The 19,524-nt window shown below is 37.6% G+C and overlaps 1 protein-coding gene and 1 pseudogene across 3 annotated transcripts in view; one reads left to right on the top strand and one right to left on the bottom strand.

The window, feature by feature from the left end:
• The window catches only part of LOC113682101 (uncharacterized), a 17,780-nt gene extending 892 nt beyond the window's left edge, over window positions 1–16,888 (top strand). The window contains exons 1-9 of one of the 2 annotated variants that reach the window (XR_016188040.1): window positions 1–117; window positions 1,082–1,289; window positions 2,335–2,645; window positions 3,927–4,067; window positions 4,347–4,669; window positions 4,942–6,090; window positions 6,810–7,077; window positions 9,476–11,011; window positions 11,500–12,069. The exon at window positions 1–117 is cut by the window's left edge and continues 892 nt beyond it. Coding sequence is in view for 1 of the 2 variants with exons in the window: in XM_089210947.1 (XP_089067073.1) it covers window positions 1–117; window positions 1,082–1,289; window positions 2,335–2,645; window positions 3,927–4,067; window positions 4,347–4,669; window positions 4,942–6,090; window positions 6,810–7,077; window positions 15,259–15,666 (2,925 nt within the window). In the remaining variant the exon portion in view is untranslated. Of the gene's footprint in view, window positions 118–1,081; window positions 1,290–2,334; window positions 2,646–3,926; window positions 4,068–4,346; window positions 4,670–4,941; window positions 6,091–6,809; window positions 7,078–9,475; window positions 11,012–11,499; window positions 12,070–15,258 lie in introns of those variants that run through there. The other variant, XM_089210947.1, reaches the window with a different exon arrangement.
• Window positions 1–19,524, bottom strand: part of LOC149044278 (uncharacterized) — an 87,144-nt pseudogene that overhangs the window by 64,909 nt on the left and 2,711 nt on the right. The window lies entirely within an intron of this gene.

Below are 19,524 nucleotides of genomic sequence, written 5' to 3'. Positions count from 1 at the left end.
ACAATGGCGACACTAAAAATTCCGTCCAAAGGGCTGAAAACGTTGGACCAAATGAAAGCAAAAGTGAAAGAGACACTCCAGTCGTCAGAGAAGAAGTCAAGTTGGACGGCAAAGGAGGTGAGAACCCTGCTATATCTTTTTAAAATATGGACAACCAGCAAACTCAATTTATAAACGACATTTTCAGTACAATGGCGGAAGTATCTAGATGTGACCTTTATTAAATGGTAGACGCAGACCATATCGTGAATTTCAGTAACGAATTGTTTAACAGTCTCTTCATGCTAACTTAGCCATCGTTTGCGATTTAATCCCATGGCGATCCATTCAATGATGGCATCTCAGAAATGAACGGTACTGGAAGAAACCTTATTCTCTGGACGGAAATCGTAGCATTCACTCGCCATGTTTCTCTAAGTTCACACTTACCATTACGTAGAGCAATCTAAAAGGCGGCTAATTACTTATGGATACTTCCATAAACGATTCTTACAACTGAGTGTCAGCAAAATGATTCAAAGAAAAACTTTGGTGAAATCTGCGTCAATTCTGCTTTTTCCTATCGCTTTGTGGTCGTAGTTCGGAAACATGTTAACCATTTGGGAAAATGTTGACGATTGTATCAGGTTTACACTTCTTTATTTTCTTAGAAATGCCTTCATAATTTCTGTAAAATAAATGACCACGGACTTAAAGCCTGGAGTGACCCGATGCTTTTCTATGGTATAAGGAAGCCACAGACGCGTTCTACTATTCGTAATTGTCATCAAAATTTGTTTTTGTTCTCATAATACATGCATATTTACATATAGGTAATCATGGGTGACGTACCGCAAACAATAGCCTAGCGGTGGTTGCATTGCGGCAGTTTTTGAGCTTAAACCAGCCTAATGAATCTATTCCCTAAATTAAGCTGCGCTCAGAAGAGAGATGTGTATCTAGCAGTGATGTTATTAGTTATAAGGATTTCCAAAATGACTGTAAAACGGTTAAATTAACCAAATAGGCCGAAAATTAATCTTTATTTTACACAGGAGAATGTTGATGCACAGTACTTGTTTCATTTTGTGCCATTTATCAGGCCTTTTCAGTGTTGACGGAGGCAAAGAAAGAAGACGAGAAAAAACGAGCAACCTTGCTCAATTTCTACGAACACACGGATGTTTGCTTGCAGAGTATGGATGAAAAAGTTCATGCCCTTTTGGAACAGAACATCGGAAACCTCAAGGAAAAAATAGCTTCCCACAAACAAAATCTGCTGAAAAAAGAGTACATTGTTCTTGTTGCAGGTTTGTTATAAATAAACAATTTGACTGCCATTGCTTTGAAATTTTAGTTTCGCCAACTTCCTCACCCAATAGACTTAAATTCAAGACTGACAAAGAAAAGAAGGCCTCATTCAGTTATTATACTAATCCAGCCTCAGCTAATTAGTAAGCTAATGATCGAGCCATGAATTAAATTAAAACTATATTTCTTTGAGGGAATTGTACTCAGTATATTTCATCCTCCCTTTATTGTGCTTTCGTGCAATGTACTCCCTTAAGTAATATTAACTGTTTACACCCTAAGATCAGTTTACATCAGGAGACTTTGTATAACAATCATGAGCTCCTTTACTTGATGATCATTTCCTTCACTCCCATGACCTGAAGATGTGAATCAGAGTTGATACTGTAAGGAGAAATTTAGCAGTGGGAACTTTATTGCTAATATCTTCTAATCAAACTTGACAGTCACACGAACACTTTTTTAATTCTATGGAAACCCTGAATCTCACCCTGAATCTCACAACATTTAAATTATCAAGCTTTTATTGATGGAGTAAAGATCACTCATTTATTTATTCACCATTTTTCAATGATCCAATTTTCTACTTGGTTCTTGTATGTCATAAGGGGCACAACTTTTCCCTAACATCCTACTCTTAGTACACAGGCCCCCCCATTAAAACCAGGCTAGCCTGGTTGATAAATAAATACAATACACTTATGAAAAAATGAGTGGACAAAGTGGGAATCTGCTGGTCCAGACCAACTAAGACTATATATTGATAGTTCCTTTAACGGAGGTCTGTCTTTTGAGCGTGGCACATAAGATGGCAAACCTCGAGCTGATATTAGGGTGAAAGCTCTATAATTGTGGACAGAAAGAGGAATAGTTTTTTATGAAAACGAATTAGAAGATAACAGGAAATTTTATTCGGGATTTCTGGTGGAAACGACCGGTGAAGCAGATTCTCTTGTTCGACGTAACTTAAGTAGAATCGACCCATTCTTACCAATGTTTTTTTTATTTCTTCCCTCCCTATTTTCACCTGTTTATACTTACCAGGCGAAACAAGTTCAGGAAAGAGTACTTTGTTAAATCTTATACTCGGAGAGCAGCTTCTTCCTTACTCCGTTCTGAGTACCACATCCACCATCTGTGAACTAAGATATGGGGTTACACCAAAGCTGGTGGCGCATTTTAAAGACAAAGGATCAGGGGATACCCCAAAGACTGTCCTCTTAGACAAGCCATCGGAAGCCTCCGAGCAGAGTTACCTTCAACAGATTTCCGAATTCGTCCACCTAAAAACGAACAGAGAAAAGGGTTCAGATTACGAAAAGATTGAGTTGTTTTGGCCTCACAATCTGTTGAAGGTTAGACATGAGCAAGCTCAGTAATTATACACGGTCTAAGAACTGACCTTTAGAAACATATTGCACATGTCAGCAAGTTTAAGAATGTTCGTGCAATAATGTATTTTACGATATAAGAACTGTCCTTTTATGACTGAATTGATATTAGGGATGTTAGAGAAGTTTAAAGTCTCCAAACTCCTAACCTTCCGCAAATCATTTGCCATTCTGCATACTAACTGCTTGTGCACGTTTTATTTGAAATTTCACTTTACTATATTGTGACATGAACTGATTTAAGGAGTGATCGGTTGTTGGCATCTCAACTGAATAGTTACACACATCTCTTCGAATGTATACTTATTACAGTCACTTAACAATTGATCCATACGTCAGCGTGCGTTCATCGAGATATGAAGCACGCGGGAAGTTTGGAGAGCACGAAAGATGCGTAAGAGTTGCTCGAGGCGTAGCCGAGAGCAACTCTAGCTTCTTGAGTGCTCTCCAAACTTCCCAAGTGCTTCATATCTCGATGAACGCACAGATGACGTATGAACCAATTGTTTTATAACATTTTCAACCCGATGGAAAATTTTTTTCTCGAGGGATTTGTTTACTGACGTCATGAGCATGCACAATAGGAATATGAAGCACGCTGGCGCAATTGAATTTGATTAGACAAATTTACCAGCGATATTATAATAATAATTGAGTAACAGCAGAATCGGCTGGAAGTCACGTCTGACTAAATTCTGATGATAAATTCGGCTAAGGAGGACAAAATTTCACTTGAAACAAACAGATATAGAGGACATTATAATGAGAGTTGAGAGTAATTTGGACTTAAGCTCGCTCTGTGATTGGTCCAGAAAACTCGTGCCAATTCATTAATTAATCACATTCAAAACTATTACCAATTGCAACTGACTTGCGTTTTTCCCTGCAAAATGATGTTCGCTTGTTTTTTCTTTGGGTTCTCATTGTAATGTGTGATGTTTTCCTTCGCTCTGATTGATTGTTGGGATTACTTTGGGTTTTGTCTTATGACAACCAATCAAAAAGCACTCTCGATAACGATCCTCGAGGACAATATTATGCTTCAATGACTGTGAATTTATGAAAATCATGTATGTGATCTGCGGATTAAGGAATGAAAATGAAAGGGATTTAAACCCTACTTAGGCATTAGTGAAAATATAGCTTGAAAAAAACTAAGGCCTGTATGGGATTTGAAGATCGAAGGAAAGATGCTTTCATGTTCAGTATTTGTTTGTTACATCTCATATTTTACGTGTCCTTTAGGAAAATGTTATAATAGTCGACAGCCCAGGAATTGGCGAATCTACCATCATGGATGACATAGTAAAGGAGTACCTTCCAGAGGCTTTCACATTTATTTACGTCATCAACAGTGAAAACGCTGGTGGAGTACAGCGAGATAGGGTAAGGCACTTTCAAGTGCGAAATGCATTCTCATTTCAAAAATAATTAAAGGGAAATGTGCTGCAAAAACCGTATCATTTTTTGAATCCTCTATTTTTAAAAAGTGTTAGAGTAACTAGATTGTTCAAAAATTTTCGTCAAATGCGCAAGAAGAAGGAACTTAACGAACAGAGATGCTCCTGCATAGCGGTTACGTGAGGCATAACGTTTCCAAAACGGCAACTTCTGAACTATTCAAAAAGAGTCGACAGATAGGTAATTCTATCTTTTGGCCTTCAGGTGGAAAGACTTATCGAACACGCCAGACAGGTATCTATTGACAAACAAAGGGAATCTTCCTCAAATTGTGCCCTATTCGTTTGCAACAAGTGGGACCAGGTGCCGTCAGTAGAAACTGATGAAGTTAAGAACCATATCGTGACGAAACTCACGCAGTGCTGGCCTTCTTTAGATCCAGAATCTCAAATCATTTATATGTCAGCAAGAGATGCCAGTGAAGCTCAGAAGCTTGGAGTAGTCACGGAAGAGTTTGCTAAACTAATGAATGGTATCAAGTCCATGGTGTTGAAAAGTATTGAAGAAAGACTACAGATTCAGTGGAGGTAAATTGCTTTGAATCATTAGCGACAAAATAATTATTCAAGAAGTTGAGAATGTATTTTTAGTTCTGAAATATAGGAATGAAAATATCTTTAGTTTGATGCTGCGTGAAATATATTTTTCAGGAAACAAAAACGCATTAGCCATTAGGTAATACAGTGCATAAAATGTTAATTCAGTGCAAAAAAAGCCAAGAAACTCTTTAGCCTGGCTTTGCATAAGTAAATATAGTGATGAAGTGTAAAAGACAATTGAAAAATTTCTTTATTCTCAGGTGGCTTGACTATCTTCTTGCACGTATGGCCCTCCACACCAAAGCGTTCATTCGTAATTCGTCCGAAGATCGTAAAGATGTGATAGATAGAATGATGTTTATCGCAAACCGCCTCCAAAGTATTGAGAGGCAGCAAGGTACAGTAAGCAAAGAGCTGCAGTCTTACCTCGAAAACAAGACAGACCACGCCGTGCGCGAACTGTCCAGATACCTTAAGTCTCCCGAAGTTATACAGCAGTTTTCTTCGTGGACATTAGATGACGTTCCAAACACTGAACAAAGCTGGGAACTGACTAAGAATTACATCCAAAAGGCGCTGATGAGGCGACTTCAAGAAAAGATAAAGGAATGGGAAGAAAAGAACCATGTCTTTTCTGATGCTCGCACCTCTTTGATTCAACACTTTCAGGAGAGGTTCAGCTACGTCGAAGGTCAACTTCGAGTGCTGGAGGGCTCTGTCTTAGCCGGAGATGCTGCCAGCTCAGTAAGTAACTCGCTGGTATTGGATGACTTTAGCGTCGTCGAAAAAGTCATCATCGGGGTTGCAAGTCCAATTTGGGTTCCAGTTGGTCTGATTGTCTTAGTGGTCAGTGTCCCGGTAGTTGGCGCCATAGCACTTAAAGAAAAGATTGAAAACTGGAATAAAACAAGACAATACAATAAAGACAGGTGTGCATTTATGGCGAAAGCTTCCGAAGAATATCTGAATGAATCAGCTGAAGAACAGCATTTAAAGTCGTTCGTGATGGAACAGCTTAAAGAAGCTCAGGTTTGTCTTAAGCAGGTCTTAGATCGGATCCCTCAGCTCATAGAAGAGGACAAAATGTTGTGTCAACAATTGAGAGATGAGAACCGTTCTAAGAAAGAAGTAGAAGATTTCTACCAACCGCTACACAAAAAGAGTGTACAAATAAGGGATGAGATGGCCCTGTTTGGCATTAAAGAGGTTCGCACCATGGACATTAGCTGCGACGATCTGGAGTGGAAAGACAATGCACTTCTTGGAAGTGGAACGTTTGCTGCCGTTTATCGAGGAAAATTGAAGATACAAGGAGAGGATAAACCCGTAGATGTTGCTGTGAAAGTGTGGAACGAGGAGCTCAACGAAGATACTGCTAGCGGCTTTCTTTCTGAAGCAGAGATACTCAGGTTGGTTTTGTTATGTTTTGGATCTTGGTATGTTATATTGTTAATGAAGGAAAATACATCGGCTAAAATCTTGGGGAAGTACTGGATATATACTGGCCAGTAGCTAATGAGATATTTTCTGAATCTTTAAATTCTTTTCTGTTCAAGGAGCTCATAGTCATGAGAGTATTTATTTGAATTACGTGGTATTTTTCTGACGCTTTCAGAACACCCAGAATCTAGGCATATTTTTACGGGGAGGCACATCATTCATTTTCCCAACAATTCATTACCGTTAGAACTCTTAGAAATCTGCTGAATCAAGCATTACAGTCAGATAATAAGTGAACTGATTGAAAACAGAAGAGGTTCTTGATTGATAATCGAAATTTTCCTGTCAGTATCAGAAAATGAATAAAGATTGTTAGTTTCTAGAAAAACTATGGTGCTTGGTCGATGATGGGGAGTATAACAGGGTATTTTAGTATTATCAACTGAGTTGATGACGTAAATTGGCCACCGTAAAGAGTTTGAAAGCTGACGTTTCGAGCGTGTTAGCCCTTCGTCAGAGTGATTGACGAAGGGCTAACACGTTCGAAACGTCAGCTTTCAAACTCTTTACGGTGGCCAGTTTACGTCATCAACTCAGTATCAGAAAATATTTGGGTAACCGTATAGAGAATATATGTGCATACTGTTTTATGAGTGAAGGTTGTTTCCGCTACGTTTTCTTTATGTAGGAGACTGAATTATCCCTCTATTGTAAAGTTCTATGGTACAGCACTTCACAAGGAAGGGGGGCAGCTAAAAGCAGTTCTGGTGACGGAGCTCTGCAAGGAAAACTTGATGACGCACATTTTCCGGCATGAAGGCAATATACCTGGAAAGTCATCAACTACTACAGCTGCGAGAGATATGATTGGATGGGCAAAAGACATCGCCGATGCTTTGGAATACATTCACAGACAAGGCATCGTTCACAGAGATCTCAAGCTGGAAAATATATTGGTGAGTTAAGAATTGGGACTAGTGGTTATCGTGACTATTTATAATTATAATCATCTTCGTAATCGAGACTCATCTCGCATTTCATCGAATTCTTATTCGCTCGCCTTCACCCAGTTTTCCTGATTTCTGCGTGAGATACCTGTGGCAGACCACGCTATAAATTCGCTTAAAATTAGCCGCGTTGTTGTGCTTCTCAATGAAATTGGCTGGGGCTGGATTGGCAACCGAACATGATATCCTGTTTTGTCTTCAGTTTTCGATTTAATTCCTGTAATTTGAAGGATCAGCATTAAATTCATTATTTTCCACGTAAAACCAGTGTGACTGTAGATAACGACTAACGCGTCCCAAGTTAATAAGTTATGTCTTACCTTCTTTTAAGAGGTCTCGTCTGTTTCGGGTTCCACTTGGCGAAGCCTTCAGTATTGTAATCCCTCGGTTTCTATAGGACAATTTTTTAATGGTAATCACAAGCGGTTATAATACTTAACGTTTGATCGGAAACTAACATGAACAAAACTGACTCAACTTAGAGAGGTTAAAACTTTTTATTAAAACTACTTATAATGCGTTTCAAAGTTATTTTGAAAATAGCGACAGATTTTGAAGAATTTTTAATAACAGAACCTGATTTATCTCTATTCGGCCTTCAACTGAGCTATCTAATGTTGATCGAGATAAGCATAGACGCAAATCTCATCGCGTATGTAGACGTGATCGTGAACCAAGTAGAATACCAATACGAAGTTTGAAAAGGTTAAAGAACAATAGCAGAAAGGTTAGAAAATTTGTCTATGCCCGTATTCTCTCATGTGTCCCCATGTCATCTACATAGTACTGTTATGTTAAGAACAAGTCTCTGTAAGAATCAAACATCTTGGGAAATGAAAATTTTCAACCCCCCTTCAAATTTTGCATGCAGTTAGGCGCTCAGGGGGATGCACAAAAATGCTCTTTTTAAAGGGCGCAGCACTCTTGTTGCCATGGTAACAACGGCTGCTTGTTCGAGGCCTGGGGCCTCATTTTCATACAAAAACGTCGCAAAAAAAGAGTGAAATGTTTATTTCTCTATCTCAAGCTAAATAGAACATTACAAATTGGCACTTCTACCATACATAGTAACATCATTCATCTTCACATTGATAAAGTCAATTTTCCCTAGGAGCGAAGTTGAATACACTAACAGATTATTCATTTCGGTACAGTTCCGGTTATCTTTGTTGTCGGGTAAAACAGGGAAAACGTTTATCTGAATTTCTCCAAAAGTACACCGATTCTGGAACTGAAACTACCCACATAGCTGGTTATAATATTGTAGGTTTTAAAAATATTAAAATCTCTGCGGGCCTGCCTCTACTTTCCATAGGAGCAATTCGCGAACGAAGCTCAAAAATCAGATATTGCATAATTTGGCGATGTTTACATCGAATGTTCTCGACAACAAATGTTTCAGAAAAATGAAACATGTAAAGCTTTGAAAGAATGTCATCTTATGAGCAATATCATCTTATGAACAACGTCATCTTAAAAAAAAAATTGATCAACCTTCATGGAGGACTACTCGACGTAACTACAAACATATACCTCAAATCGTGTGCATATCATCCAGATTTCGAGTGCTGCACCTTCTTTCATGGGAATTTGAGCGATCTGAAGTCCTCTGAAGATACACTGTTATACTTGTATGTCATTTGAAACATGTTGAAGTCGGCTGATCTACATGAAACTACCCTTGCGAACTGAATTCCCAGTTTTCTGGGAATTCCTAGGAATTCTCAAAAATTCCCAATTATGCTAATGATCCTTGCAAACTGAATTCCCAGTTTTCTGGGAATTTCTGGGAATTCCTAGGAATTCTCAAAAATTCCCAACTATGCAAATTAGCTCTGATTTAAAAAGCTTGGAATTACTGGGAATTTCTGGGAAAGGAAGACTCCAGTTTTGTGAGGACTTGGAATCCCTAGGAATTCCTAGGAATTCTCAGCTTTACAAACTACCTATAATTTAAGAAGTGTGGAACTCTTGGGAATTCCTGGGAATTGAATTTGAGGCAATTTTAATACCCTGAGGTCCACATAAATTCTAAGAAATTCTCAATACCTTGAATGTGAAGGTTTTAAGAAAAAGAGTAATTTCAGAGGCTTAAAACTTTGGCTCAATAAAAGGTATGCTATACAAAACTTACCAAGAGATATACATACATGTACATGTTTATAACTTAAAGATCATGAAATTTATTACTCAAACTAAGTTTTAGTAAATCTTTACATTAATATGGATTTTCTCATGAACCAGCTGTCAGTTATGTTAAATGGAAATTGCCAACTTCCACAATAATCAACAATAATTACATTGCTATCTTACTTCCCTAACCTACATTACTGGTTGCCTTTTTTAGAAAACCTTGGAACAGTCAAGCTCAGTTGCCTCCAACGCTGTCAGAGACTTTTTGTTGACAATACTTTTAGTAGAAATTTCATGCCTTAGACAAACAAATTCAACACCCAATTAATCATTCTTTTTTCATGATTGTTGTTGCTGCTTTTTTTTTTTCAGTTTTTTGCTCTATTTTCATGACTAATTGCTTTAATTTGTTTTGCTGTTTTTATTCTTACAAAACATTTTTGTAAGAGTTCCAATACTTGTGGATCATCCACACACTTTGCAAACATTTGGCATGCAGACAAGACAGAGATAGTCAATGTTCCCTTTGAGGAAAAACACCTTTTATATGACGTCTTCAATTTACTTTATTTGAAACTCTGATCTGAAAATATTTGTCAACAAGACTTGTTAGTAGTGAGAAATACCAACTAAGTTTCCTTTCATAACTTAATTTCTTAAATGTCCCAATCACTGGATCTCCCAAAAAACATTACATCTTTTTATTTTTGGTGCAAATTACAAGTCTTTCTTTATATAAAAATGAAAAGTGCTAGTCACACTTCAGTAATAACAGCTCTTAAGTTTACTTGTTGTTCTTCTTTGTCTGTCAGCTATCAACAAAATTGTTTTATACTTCGGGCAGTGCATAACTATTTGTGGACCAGAGTTCCAACGCACCTCTGTAATCGCATATAGCTACTCCTGTCTCTTGTACAAATGTTTCTCCTTTGTAAGACGCACTCTACTCTGTTGTCAATACTGCTTTAAGTTCAGTGGAAACGACTGACTGAGGAATCGAGATGGCGGTGTTGGAACGTGTTGCTGAACGCTTTCTACGGTCAAGCTTTGTAGATTTAGGTACTGGTACACTGGGATCATCTATGTATCTCTTACACTTCCGAATGTGGTATCCTTCTTTTATAAATATGAGGGTAAAAGACGATTTGTAGTCGCATTCAAAACTGTGATTGGCTTGTGTTATTTCTCACCTTTGCCATTAACACAACTCAAGTGAGTTTCGAGTCTTTGTTTCCTCGACAACTTTCGGCCACAAAACGAGCATTTGTAATACGATCGATTCTTGTCGATTATTTCTACATAGAGTGAGCTCACATCTTTATTTATATCACCAAGCTATCCATCTTCTAGAAGCAGAGAACCGGTCGGAGAAGTCAGAATAAAGTTGGGCACTTCTCTTAACACTGCAATCGGCAAGCCAGCGGATTCACTTTGCTAGCCAATGACAAGTCCTAAAAGATCCACGTGATCATGCCCGTGATCTGAAACAAAGAAGACTCCATTTGGCGCTCATCTTTGAATGTACTTCTCATCGGTTGATCGCTTTTCTCAACTGTTTTGCTTAATATAACATTTCTAAAGATAGCTTTTATTGTGGTTCAATGGGAAAACGAGAATAGCGTGAGTGTTGTAAAAGAAAAGAAAGCCGTTGGCGCCGTGGAGTTAAAAGAAGGGACAACAGTTGACATATTGACTGGTACAAACAAGGGTCGAATGGCCGTCTGTAAAGCTACGATTTTGAAAGTTTGTGGTGAGTAAAAATTGCGATATTCGTTACGTGATCAAAATCTTATAAAAGAATAGATGTAGCGGGTTAAATTAAGCTTACATAACGCTCGGCGGAACTGAAACTAGAATAATTCTGAGAATCGAATCGGTCACTTGCATGCCGCAGTTTCTTAAGCTTGTTATGCTTTACAATGAAATAAACCTATCAGTAAGGTTTCAAGATTCCTCTAGTCACGTTTGGGAACATTCAAGATTCAAAATAGGAACTGTTATTAAACAAACCTTAGTACATAAAGAAGCCCTACTTGGTAAAAACAAAATAATGTATTCAGCCCTTTTTTAGTAAAATCCATGAGAGATGTACTAACTCCAATATGAAAGTCACTCAATATAACAGAGATTTCTCAATTTGAGAATCCAATGATTGCCCTTTTCCTCATAGCCATCTTAAAAGCCTGGTCTGAGCTTTAAATATACATATTTTAATATATTATTTTTTTTCAAATTCAGATGTCAAGGAATCCAGATACAAAATGGTCAAGGTTCTTGTTGACAACCTCATTCAAGGCCAACTCATTGTGAGCCCAGGAAAAAAAATACAAACAGTACAAACAGCAGCTAAGTTTGCAGTTTAGGATAACTTCATTCTAATTTATTGTTACGGTTACAACAAGATTTTAATCAAAAAATCAATTTTATTTGACTGTAATTAGCCCCTTCACTCCCAAGAGTGCTTGGTTTTCAAATATAACTTAAGATATTGTATTTTATGGAAAAGAATCAACAGATTTTATTCACAATTTGTGTCAAACCAAATTTAATGATTGATTAGAACTATTTTATATGAATAGCTGTAATTGAGGATTAATCCGTATGTAGTTTTCAAGAAAAGAAAAATAAATCAAATTCCATCCTAATATTACCACACATTGATGTTAATAATTAATCAAAAATATTTTACATGTAAGCCTTAAATTAAGCTTCTAAATAAATTTCATTGAATACTTGAATTTTAGCTGGGTTTTTTTTAATTTAAAGTATTTATTTTATATCATTAGCCTCAAATTTTTGCTTAAAATTCCCAGTAATTCTGAAACATTCCTAAAAATTCCCAAAAATTCCCAGAAATTCCTAGGAATTTTTTAGATTTACAGCTTTTCAGGGAAAGTCATTGGTTCTCTGAGTTGGAATTCCTAGGAATTCCTAGGAATTCCTAGGAATTCCAAGTCCTGTTGGCTATAAACTTGGAATTTCTGGGAATTTCTGGGAATTTCTGGGAATTTCTAGGTTTTTAGAACCAGAGTTGTTATGGTTGGGAATTCCTAGGAATTCCTAGGAATTCCCAGTCCGAATTTACCGTGAAAATTCACACCTTTATTCCTAGGAATTCCTAGGAATTCCTAGGAAAATCCTAGGAATTCCTAGGAATTCCAAAAGCCATTTCGCAAGGGTATCTTCAGACCGGTCATTTGTCACAAACATGCACGTCGTCACGATGGCGTGACGCTGTATTTCTCTATGAAGTTTCCATTGTTCGTCCCAAAGAAGACGAGAAATGGACATTTTTCGGCATATCAGCAGATTTCCGCGCATTCTGAATAAAAACAACCAAAAAAGAAGGAAAAACCCTCGATTGAACACTCGTACACACTGAGAATCCGAAAGCAGAAATTGCAACTTGTCAGCGGCAGTACTACATGTAAAACCAATTGTACGACTCGCGCGAAAATCATCACAAAGTGGAGATTTTGAACTACTCAGTATCCTTGCAGTACAGCAAATGGAACAGGGATTTCATCACAACCAATTTCCAGAAATTTAGCTTTTTTTCAGGGAGTCTTTCTCGTGCTCGAACGTTATATTGGCTTTGAACCTTGAGATTTATTTCCCTTGACAATAAAATGCTATAGGTAGTACTTACTTATCAGCGCTATATTCATCTTTCTTTAAGCTTGTAAAAGATATCCGGGAAAAAAGTATGGAAAATAATGGTGATGAAATCGCCGTTCTTTTTCCTGAAGGTCCTGAAACAATCCAGATTACATATTAACCATGGGGAGTTTCGTTCAAGTTACGAGTTGCGATTTGCGTGTGGATAATAAGTTGTTTGAAAGGTGGAATTATGACATTATGATTTCATTCAATCTTTTATTGCGAGCTTTGTTATGATATTTTCTCTAACAAGACATAGAAGGAAACATTGATTGACTCGATTACACTGCGGCGGTGATAAGTCTCTCCTCATCATATCTTATGCAAATTTTCTAACAGTTTTCTGACAGTTTTCAGATGATTCGAATTATCTTAGTTCCTGTCACAAGGAAATGATAACTGCCCGAATCTGCTCTTTGTTGGGAGATGCCTATGTCGTTCAAATTGCTATTGTTACAACTGGGTTTTACATGAAGTACTGCCAGTGACAGGTTACGATTGATACTCTCAGATTCTCAGTGTTTACGAGAGTTCAATCGGGGTTTTTCTCTTATTTTTTTTTCGGTTGTTTTTACTTCAGAGTGCGCGGAAATCTGCCGACATATACGAAAAATATCAATTTCTCGTCTTTTTTGGAGCGACCGATAGAAACTTATCGGAGAAATACAGTGTCACGCCATCGTGACGACGTGCATGTTTATGACAAATGACCGGTCTGAGGATAGTTTCATGTAGATCAGCTGACTTCAACATGTTTCAAATGACATACAAGTATAACAGTGTATCTTCAGAGGACTTCAGATCGCTCAAATTCCCATGAAAGAAGGTGCAGCACTCGAAATCTGGATGATATGCACACGATTTGAGGTATGTGTTTGTAGTTACGTCGAGTAGTCCTCCATGAAGGTTGATCAATTTTTTTTTTTTAAGATGACGTTGCTCGTAAGATGATATTGCTCATAAGATGACATTCTTTCAAAGCTTTACATGTTTCATTTTTTGAAACATTTGTTGTCGAGAACATTCGATGTAGACATCGCCAAATTATGCAATATCTGATTTTTGAGCTTCGTTCGCGAATTGCTCCTATGGAAAGTAGAGGCAGGCCCGCAGAGATTTTAATATTTTTAAAACCTACAATATTATAACCAGCTATGTGGGTAGTTTCAGTTCCAGAATCGGTGTACTTTTGGAGAAATTCAGATAAACGTTTTCCCTGTTTTACCCGACAACAAAGATAACCGGAACTGTACCGAAATGAATAATCTGTTAGTGTATTCAACTTCGCTCCCAGGGAAAATTGACTGTATCAATGTGAAGATGAATGATGTTACTATGTATGGTAAAAGTGCCAATTTGTAATGTTGTATTTAGCTTGAGATAGAGAAATAAACATTTCACTCTTTTTTTGCGACGTTTTTGTATGAAAATGAGGCCCCAGGCCTCGAACAAGCAGCCGTTATTACCATGGCAACAAGAGTGCTGCGCCCTTTAAAAAGAGCATTTTTGTGCATCCCCCTGAGCGCCTAACTGCATGCAAAATTTGAAGGGGGGTTGAAAATTTTCATTTCCCACGATGTTTGATTCTTACAGAGACTTGTTCTTAATGCTAAAAAAATCTCAAATAAGAAGACATTTAAGTTTAACTGTCGTGAAAGAATTAGACAAAGTATAAGAAAGGTAAAATATTGTGCTAGTCGATATTTAACACTGTTTTCTTGTAACAGACTGGTGTGTTCTTGCAAGAATGGAGCTCGTGTAGCAAATTATTGCAACTATAGATTAAGTAGAGACAGAAAAAAATCGTGGTCCTCTAACATATGTTGGCCCCAACAAAACAATAGCAGCTCCATATACTCAAGCTAACAAGTTAGTTTTTGGACAGAATGCAAGACAACAATGTGTTGCAATGAGTTTTTGCTCTTTGATTTACAATAACATGCAAGGGATCAGCTCTGCAAATTATCTTATAAAAATGATGAATATTGAAAATCAACTTTATTAAAGTTTGAAAATAGTGTCCAGTAATAAGTATTGAAATAGGAGCCAATTATGTATGACACTACCTCCCCTCACCCCACCTCAGAAAAGGGTCTCTTCACACTGCATAACAAATGCTTTTTTCAGCTCTGTATACATATGTGAGAAACCTGCATCTCTGGCATACCAAGAGAAAAAAAAACTTAAGTAAGTGCATGCACAAAAAACCAAAGTTTATTTCCAACAGAAAGCCCGGGTGAATGCAAATAGGCGTCTAGTTTTTTTAACAGTCGAAATTTTTTTACTTTGGTATTAAAATATATCAATTTCCATGGAAATTATCTAATTTTCCTACAGCTTTCGCAAGAAAACATTGCCAAAGTAGCCGATGTCGGTGTTTCTAAAGAAGCCAAAGCGATCACGGGTACTATGGCGGGAACTCCTTTGTATCTCGCTCCTGAAGTGATCAAGTCCTCTTTGTACGATTACAAAGCAGACATCTACAGCTTCGGTATAATGCTCTGGGAGATGTGGTATGGTGACAGAGCCCTTCTTGATGTGATAGGAAATGTGCAGGAGTTCTTTGAAAAAGTGGGTGAGGGCGTAAGACCTACGCATGTCCGAGGCTCAAAAAAGCCTCCACCTGGTTTGCACGATCTGATGCAGCGTTGCTGGGACGAAAAACCTGATAATCGACCAGATGCGAGCGAGTGTTATGAGAAGTTGACTAAGCTCTATCAGGAATTTGGCGCACCGTCTTCGTAAACACTGGTTGTTAGGCAACCACCTTAAACTTGTTTACTTTTCAAGTGTAGACTGTTTTGGAGCAACAGTGATTTAGAGTGTTTTAAGATATCCCATATGACTGTTGTAACAAATAGACTAGCCACACCCGCGCCAATTTTCTCGTTTCAAACTTAGTTCGTACATCATAGAAACCTATTCTGGACTTAATCAGTGCTGGTGCTAAGGACTTCTATCGAGACCAGTGTCATTTTGGATGATTCCGAAAGGCCTAATTAAGCGCACAGGTGTAGGTGGCTCCTCTGTTGCTTTGTTTGTCAGAGGATCTTTTGTTACAGTACAGGGTTGTCAGCCCACTGCCCTTCCCTAAACCTAAAAGTGGCTTCGTTAGGCATGAAAATTAAAGCAAGAAGCGTATGAGATACAAAGATACTTACGCAGTGAGTTGACGGAATGTAGGAGTGGTGTATGGTAGGTCTCTCACTATTCTTATGTCCTGGTAGTATTTAGACCCTGCAAGCGAAAAAGAGACTTGAAAAAGTCTTAATCAAGAAAGAGAGAGAGAGAGAGAGAGAGAGAGAGGCGACCGTACTCTCATATAAAAAAGGCATAGTCAAGTCATATTGTCATAGTATCGTTAGCTGGTACAAACATAAAAGAGTGTCAATGATTTAGTAGATTTCTTTTAATGAGAGCTGGTTATCATGTGTATTAATCTCCTTAAGTCTTATTTTTTGGGGGCTTTTGTCAATTAGTTGACGTGTTACTATTTTGAAAGAGGAAAAAAAAGAATATTTGGAAGGCAAATATTGTTCTTTCAGCTTGTTTAAAAGATTTTTGTCGGATTTTAGACTAGTTTCACCATCTGGTGTAAGACACTTCTGATCGTTAACTCCTTGAAGATTTCGAATAGAGCATTCTGTTTTTTAAGTATTAAGATTAAATATGATGCAGGAAGGTCAGATATCACATATCTAAGTCTAAAGAAATCACAGAGATGGAGTTGTAAGCACAAAAAGGGTCAAATGACGTGAGAAGAAGTTCCCTTGGAAGGAATTTCAATACTCAGCAGCGTACATTTTCATGACGGAATCGTGTGATTAAACATGGGAGGAGAAAACAAACTCCCATCATTTCCCCTCAAAAATTGCTAAACGATGCATTTACGAAGATGATTAGACTTAATTGTTTCTTAAGATCGTAAACTGTGAAGGTCAAATAAAGTCTGGATCCAGGTTTTTCAGCCATCGATCTTCCAACACTTTCTACATATACTGACACAGCGGCGAAATGCGCGCGTATGGCTCGAGTAGCAAAACATGCGCTCTCATTTTGCCACTGTGCTCCTCCCCCTCATTAATAGTCAATTTTCTATTGTCCCACTTTAAGCTCTTTTAGACGCGACTGGTCCCTCCCCTTGCACCTGAAAACCATGTGTTCCCCCCCAACAAAATAAAATCCCTCGACCCCTCCCCACAGGTGATAAATAATGACTTTTTCCGTAATGAAACTGTATTCCTAATATAACAAAGATTTCCATTTTTTCATCTGCAAATAAGAATGGACAAACACCAACGAAACTCGTCGTAATTTAGCTCAACATTACGTTATTACAAATAGACTATATACAAAACAGTGAATGTCTTGAATAAGCAACAGTTCAGGTACTTCATTGTGATGCTCATGTATTTGCTGTTCTCCCTCAAATGAATTTCCATCACTCAATCCAGTCCAGTTCAGTTCATAGGGTGATGGAGCTCTTTTGCATCGAGATCAGATGTAACTTCTCCCAATAATATCCATACATTATCCAGCAATGAGGTAATGAGAACACTCAAACTTATGAGGTAGAAGTTTTTTACTTGTTCTAACTTCAATTTCTTGCAAGTAATTCACATGGAAATGTGTAACAGCTAAAGGGGAGAATTAACAATGAGATTTTGGGAGGTAAAGGGTTAAAACAAATTTTAGCCATTGCTCGGCAAAACCGCGTTCTGGATTATCTTTAAGAATCTTTTTCAGCTGTGTGATCTTTGCAAAATGTGGATTTATAAGCACTTATTTCGGACCATAGCATCTCTTGGAAGAAGTCCTCTTGTCAGCCGAAATTTCTCATTTCCAAAAAAACTGAGCTCTTATATGACTTCGGAAAAAAAATTAAATTGGCTAGATATGGTTAAATATTTTGCTTAGGATTGTATCCACAACGTGTTCACATAACTTGTGAATCTTTTTTGAAAGCTTATTGCACAATTGCAATTTATGTAGTACCGTCTGAATTTAGCGACGATGACTGCAGTTATTATTACATATAATGTATTCATATCTCTAGTATTGTATCAGTTTATTAATTAATGGAAGATTTAAATCACTGGCATAAATTTATCTTATAGCCTGTTCTCAAGTAAATTCAAAAATCTGTTCGGGCTATCATTGAACGCAATATCTGTTTAGTAACCATTTCATTTACTAGGTGCACGAAAGAAATACATTTCACACAACAAATACAAACTTTTGCAATTCTAAGAGATCAAGTCTTCAAGTTTCCATTGCGCACAACGGAAAACCTTAATCACTTTGTTTTTAGAAAACTTTTCCCTTAGAAACATAAAAAAGTTACAAAACAGTCGTATACCTAGTATCATCGTAATGAACAAGAACTCATCTTAAATCATCGACAATTCTATACATAACTGATTGATATTTTTCTTTCTCATCCCCATCGTCATCTACCTTATCGCAATAATCGTCAAAATCATCACAATCTGATTGTTTACAGACTTTGCTTAATTTTTTGGCGAACCACACAACACGGTGAGGTCTGCGAGGTCTGTCTTTGCACTTGTAAATCCCAAGTAACATAATCTTGATCTAAACCCACCCATTGAAATCATGTGGAAAAAGTTCACTTCTATATTTATTTGACTGTTTCTACTCACTGCATCTTCATTGCACAACTCCGTAAACCCCCTTCAGAAGCTAATGAGACTGATGGTGTTTATTTTTATAGGGTAAGGAGAATATATTTTATGTAATCTTGTCAACTGTAATTCTAGAGAGACTTCAAAATTCTCCTTGGTATAATATATATATACATTCATCACTATTATTCTCAAAATCGTTCAGAGATTCTCTTCAAATTATCAGAGTTCAAATGGGTGGAGTTGTGTCCCGGTAGAGCATGGCCAACCTCTGATGACATGCTGGGGCATCTGGTCGTTTGTCTACTTCTTCATCCAGGCAACCCTGCATTAGATCTTGTCATTCAGGCGGGGGTTTCTTCCTCTATTGGTCGGCTTGTCTTTGCCTGTTACGTTCAGCATCCTGACCACTAACCACTCTAACGTCTCCCTCTTTATCTATAAGGGCTCTCTTCTCATACCACATCTGCTAGGGCATTATACCAAAGCTGTAGATATCGGCCTTACTATCGTAAAACCCTAATCTGATCACTTCTGAGGCAATGTAAAAAGTTTCCTTCATGTTCCTGTGGTCATCTTGGCTTCGCTAGAAACATTGACATTAGTGACCCTGACATCAACTTCATGTTTCAGCTGTGAAATAATGCATATAACAAAAGACAGAAGTAGAAGACTCTTTTAAGCTTACTGGAAAGCTTCATTTGTACTTCTTTTCTGCTAAGTCTGCGGCGGTTCTCGCTTCAATGCAGTATAAATGTAATAGCTAGAGAATGTTTGGGCTGTTTTTATCATATGCCACTCTGAAATATGATAAAATTTGGACTATTTTAAAATAAAATCTCCATCGCCCGTAGAGTATCAACCAACGTCCACGAAGTGAATTTTTGCACAACATCTGGAGACGTGAGGTACTTGGACAGTGAGGTGACAGCGCAAAAGATCTTCAGTGGAGCATTGT

The sequence above is a fragment of the Pocillopora damicornis genome, chromosome 6 (genome assembly GCF_964200805.1).
Source record: "Pocillopora damicornis chromosome 6, jaPocDami1.2, whole genome shotgun sequence".
NCBI classification, from domain to species: domain Eukaryota; kingdom Metazoa; phylum Cnidaria; class Anthozoa; order Scleractinia; family Pocilloporidae; genus Pocillopora; species Pocillopora damicornis.
This window is presented reverse-complemented; position numbering and strand designations above follow the sequence as displayed.